Source organism: Myotis lucifugus, unplaced genomic scaffold, assembly GCF_000147115.1.
Source record: "Myotis lucifugus unplaced genomic scaffold, Myoluc2.0 scaffold_63, whole genome shotgun sequence".
Taxonomy (NCBI): Eukaryota; Metazoa; Chordata; class Mammalia; order Chiroptera; family Vespertilionidae; genus Myotis; species Myotis lucifugus.
In genome coordinates this window covers 4,172,214-4,177,624 of record NW_005871111.1, presented here as the reverse complement: position 1 = coordinate 4,177,624, position 5,411 = coordinate 4,172,214, and the positions used below count along the sequence as shown (strand labels likewise).

The window sequence follows — 5,411 nt, the reverse complement described above, 5'->3', positions numbered from 1 at the left end:
AAATGCAGCTGCAGCATTGTGTGGCAACTGCATCATGCAGGTATTGGTGAGTTTCAGACGAGGGGAAGATGATCCCAAGTCATTCATTCTTTCTTGGAAAGGAGTTTGATCAGATTGTTTTCTTCTGATCACCACATGATATCAGCTATACTAAGAAAACTGATTGGCAGTAGGAAGGTGGGTGACTTTGGAATATGAAGAACCACAGGAGGTAGAGAAGGCTAGGAGAAGGGCCCTGATCCAGGAAAGGAGGCCAGCAAACCTCACAGGAGTATACCTGGGCCCTAATGGCATTAGGGGATGGAAAGGGCTGCAAAAATGGAAGACAGACCTTGTTCTTAGGAAAAGAGATGGAATGTCTCTGTTTTCAGACAATAGAGCAAATCGAATAATCTACCACTTCAACAAACCATTACATTATTAGGGAATAGCTACAAATATTCTATAGGCAAGTACTTTATATTCTGGAAATACAATCAAGAGACAATGCTTTAAGGCTACACATTAAGGCTACCTGGATTATTGTGCAAGCAACAAAGACATTTTTTTTGCAAAAGGTAACATAATTAAACACTATTTCCATCTTAGGAAAAGCTATTGTAAGCCAACTAGACATTCAAAATGGAATCTTAACTCTTATTGCTATTATTCTATTGCAGGGCAGATTATCACTCAAAACTGTCTATTTCAGAACACCAAGAAATTCTCACTTTTTTGTTATCTTTTAAGTAAGGCTACATCAGAAAAAAGACTTTTAAAGTAAACTTTTCTTTTGTGTTTAAAGTGAAATTTATTACAATACAATAAGTGCAAGTGTTATTAAAAATGCTGGTTAAAATTATAAAGTGTCTATATATTTTTTCTAATATAAATATTGGAAATAATAACTTCAACAATTCTATATGTACACAGAACACTGAAAACATAAAATCATGCACAAGGTCAAAATGTAACTTTGCATACTGTCCTTTTAGGGATCACTTTTATCTTCTTCTGGGCTCAGTATGATTCCAGAATATGAAAGGATATGCTAATTACTCAGATTACAAACTTAAAGGGTCAGTGTTTTGAATGTACGTCAGTTATCACACATTAACAATACTCTAAAATCACTGCTTCTACTATTCTGATTAAGTGGTTCTAATTCCCATATTTCCCTTTCTCTTGGACATCAAGTTGAGCTAGAAAAACTGTGATTATAGGATCCAGCATGACATGTATTCCTCATGATTCATTTAAAAGTGGCCTAAAGTGTTACTATTTATATAAAAAGTCCTACAGGACATAAAAGATAGTAAGTACATCAGCATGTAAGGAAAATTAAGCAGCTCACCCTCTGCTTGCTTACCTGGTTCCATGTCTCTATAGAAAGGATGGACCACAGCCATGAAGAAGCAAGGACCAATCAGAACTGCTGATAGTATGTGTTTGGGGAGGGGAGGAGGAGCAGCACAGGAAGGAATGGGACAGAAGTGTCGGATAATAAAGGGAAACTAAACGGAATCACCTATCTAGTCTTCCTCATCCTGTTAAAGCAGGGACTGGTTCCTGAGAACACTTCATAAATTTGAGGAACAGCCTACACATTACAGGTGAGGACATTTCACAAATACCAAAGCGAGTCTGAACTAGGCCTCAACATGGGGGCAGGTGAAACAATTTTCATAAATGAGCAGAGGTTAAGGGGTTCTGCAAGGGGAAGAGAAGGGAACTGTGTATGATACTTAGTCCTCTATGACAGCGCTTCTCATCCAATTCACTTGGGGGTCTCATCAAAATGCATTGGGTCTGGGGTGGGGCCTCAGATTCTGCATTTGTAGTAAGTGCCTAGGAGATGCCGATGCTCTTGGTCTATGGACCACACTCTGAGAAGCAAGGGTCCACCACACAAAGAGGGAGCCACCTCTGTCTCTCTGGGCCACAAGTGTATCTTGAAATCCTGAGCAGAACTGAGACCTGCTCCTATCCAAGCACATCCCCAGGCAAAAGGTGTAGATGCATTGCATATGTGAGCAGCTGGCTACAAGACTGTGTTAATATATTTTCTGAGAGCACCATGACTATATGAAGAGCCAAGTAACATAATTCAACGTGAGTACATGGAGTGGTCTATTTGCTGGTACTAAAACAAATCTCTTTCTCATACAGTCCTCCTTAAAGTGAACATGATATAAAAGTATAAAAAAAAACAACCCAGCATATTGAATTTCATAGCAAAAAGCCACATGTGCACACACATATAGTATGAATTATAAGAAATTAAATGCGTTTTATCAGAATATAGTGCTACCACTGCTCCCAGCTAAAATCATCTCCTCTTCCAAATACAAGGAAAAAACCTTGAATTGTAAGGAAGATGACTGCATTGCCTGCCAGCACAAGGCCACACGCTCCCCATTTGATCTGAAACACAAGAAAAAAGGATTAAATATTTACTTTCATCATATTACATTCTTTGTAAATCTGTTATTTTCTGCATTAGAAAAATTCAATGAAATATTACATAAAACTGCTAAAAGGCTTAATGTAACAGGCAGGAGACAGTGAACTATTCAGTAATTAGTCTAATTACTTCATGATGCTTGTTAATTAAGTCTAGTATCATCCGTAACATTTTCTCCATTAGACATATTTCTCTACTTGCTTTCAGCAGACAATGATGGCCTTAAGTAAAATACACGCAGCTTATTATAAAAGGTCCAATTGCAACATTGGGTACTGAAAGTTCTATACACATTGCCTTCTTTCACAAAAACAGGAATTAGAGAATTATGGATTTGTTTCTTTTCTAGGCAAGAAAAGATTTTTAAAAATAATCTGCATGCAAATGAAAACAGCTTCCCAGCGTGGCAGATGATTTTACAGAGGTACAGTTGGGGATGAGAGTACCCTCTAGTGGGCATTTTTTGTTTTAATTTAACCAATAGAAAACAACAATGGAAGTTGCTTCATATAACATGATGTAGTAATGAAAGGTAAAAATACAAATCTCTACAGCAAAATTTAAGAAGTATTTAGTCTGAGGTATAAAAACAATAAGGTCATGACAATCTTGCATTCAAACACCACTGATGCTTCTCTATTATCTAGAGAGTGTTCAAACTATTAGGACATTCAAAACCCTTCCTGATCAGGCTTCACCAACCTTTCTAACCTCAATCTCAATTACTCCTTTTTGCTCCATCATATTGGACTACTGCTCTTTATTCCACATATTAATTGCATTTCCACAGTTGGATGCCATTCCATTTAACAGCCTTCCCTACTTTAATCAAAACCTGATTTATCAAAAACCACATCAAATACCAGATAGTATTTCTCTGAGTGTTCCCAAGGCATTCTGATACTGTTTTAATTACCACATAGTGCATTTACGGTATTATATGCTTATCCATCAGGTTAGTTTCTGTGCTCTTTGGGAACAGAGACAGCATCTGGCTCTTATTCCTGGTGTCTGACAAATAGCAGATGTTACAAAAATATTTACTAAATGAATAAATAAGACTTGTACATATCTGATATTCAATGCCCCAATAAGTTTCATGAAATTGAAAGAGTATGTAATTGGGGGAATAAAAACAAAGAGTATAAAAAAATCACCATTTAAAAAACAATAAAAAAAATAGAGTATAAAAGACAGTGAATGTCAAAGAATGGAATAAATACACCCACAATGTGTTTTTTATTTACTCTATTTTCTAATAGCTATATAGTTAGTTGTCCCTCAACATATACCTACTGTGTTGACTTGAGAATTGTGTCCATGATCTTATTGAAGAAGAATTTGATATGATATTATGGTACTGTGTTTTATAATAATACTAGAGGCCTGGTGCACAAAAATCTATGCACTCGGGTGGGTCCCTCAGCCCAGCCTGTGCCCTCTCCCAGTCTGGGACCCCTCGGGGGATATCCATCTGCTGGCTTAGGCCCGCTCCCCAGGGTATTGGGCCTAAACTAGCAGTCAGACATCCCTCTGGCAGCCCGGGAGCCCTCGGGGGGATGTCCACTTGCCAGCGGGGAGCAGGCCTAAGCTGCAGTTGGACATCCTTAGTGCTGCTAAGGAGGCGGGAGAGGCTCCCACCACCACCACCACTGTACTGGCAGCCATCAGCCTGGCTTGTGGCTGAACAGAGCTCCCCCTGTGGGAGCGCACTGACCACCAGGGGGCAGCTCCTGCATTGAGCTTCTGCCCCGTGGTGGTCAGTGTGTGTCAAAGTGACCAGTCATTCCCAGTTGTTCTGCTGTTAGGGTCAATTTGCATATACCCTTTATTATGTAGGATAGAGGCCTGGTACATGGGTGGGGGCCGGCTGGTTTGCCCTGAAGGGTGTCCTGGATCAGGGTGGGGGTCTCGCTGGGGTGCCTGGCCAGCCTGGGTGTGCGGCTGAGGGCCGTTTTCAGGCTGGCCACACCCCCTTCAGGGAGGGGGGGTCCCCACTGGGGTGCCTGGGCAGCCTGGGTGAGGGGCTAATGGCTGTTTTCAGGCTGGCCAAGCCCCCCAGCGGGGACCCTCACCCCATGAGGGTGTGGCCAGCCTGGGTGAGGGGCTGATGGCTGTTTGCAGGCTGGCCACGGCCCCCAGCCACCCAAGCTCCCAGTGGAGGCTGGCTGGAAGCAGGTACCTGGGATTTATTTATCTTCTATAATTGAAACTTTGTTGCCTTGAGTGGAGGCCACAGCAGGCCAGGCAGGCGGGAAGCTTGGCTTCCTCCATCGCCTGGGCAACCAAGCCTCCTGCTTGCTCCAGCTCCGTGGCTGCCAGCCATCGCTATCTTGGTTGGGTTAATTTGCATACAGTCGCTCTGACTGGCTGGTGGGTGTGGCTTGGGGCGTAGCAGAGGTGTGGTCAATATGCATGTTTCTCTTTTATTAGATTAGATATATTTGATCTTCTCCTTTCTGGCACATAGCTCCTAAAACACTTGGAATTTTCTAAGTGATAACAGTGATAAAGGTGACTTTTATTATGTTAATACTAGAGGCCTGGCCTGCAGGACCGGCTCTACAACATTCCCTGAGGGGTCCCTGATTGTGAGAGGGTGCAGGCCAGGCCAAGGGACCCCACCGGTGCACAATCGGGCCGGAGAGACGCAGCAGGTTGGCCAGCCGGAGAGGGTCTGCAGGAGGGCTCCATGGCGTATCCAGCCCATCTCGCTCAGTCCCGATCAGCTGGACTCCAGCAGCAAGCTAACCTACTGGTCGGAGCATCTACCCCCTGGTGGTCAGTGCACGCCATAGTGAGTGGTTGAGTGGCCTTAGCATATTATTAGCATATTATACTTTGATTGGTGACAGATGACCGGACCCTTAGCATATAGGCTTTTATATATAGATGTGACTTTGAAAGCACAAGGGACGGGGCTGTGCTAGAGAGCAGCATGTGCTTAGAGGGACAAACTTTAGTCCCA

At 42.5% G+C, this 5,411-nt stretch overlaps 1 protein-coding gene across 2 annotated transcripts in view; it reads right to left on the bottom strand.

The window, feature by feature from the left end:
* Positions 1 to 770: 770 nt before the first annotated feature.
* The window catches only part of LEPROT, a 14,621-nt gene continuing 9,980 nt past the window's right edge, over positions 771 to 5,411 (bottom strand). For both annotated transcript variants that reach the window (XM_006089783.3, XM_014456751.2), the window contains exon 4: positions 771 to 2,403. In XM_006089783.3, coding sequence (XP_006089845.1) covers positions 2,287 to 2,403 — 117 coding nt within the window. In that variant the 3' untranslated portion in view covers positions 771 to 2,286. The remainder of the gene's footprint in view (positions 2,404 to 5,411) is intronic.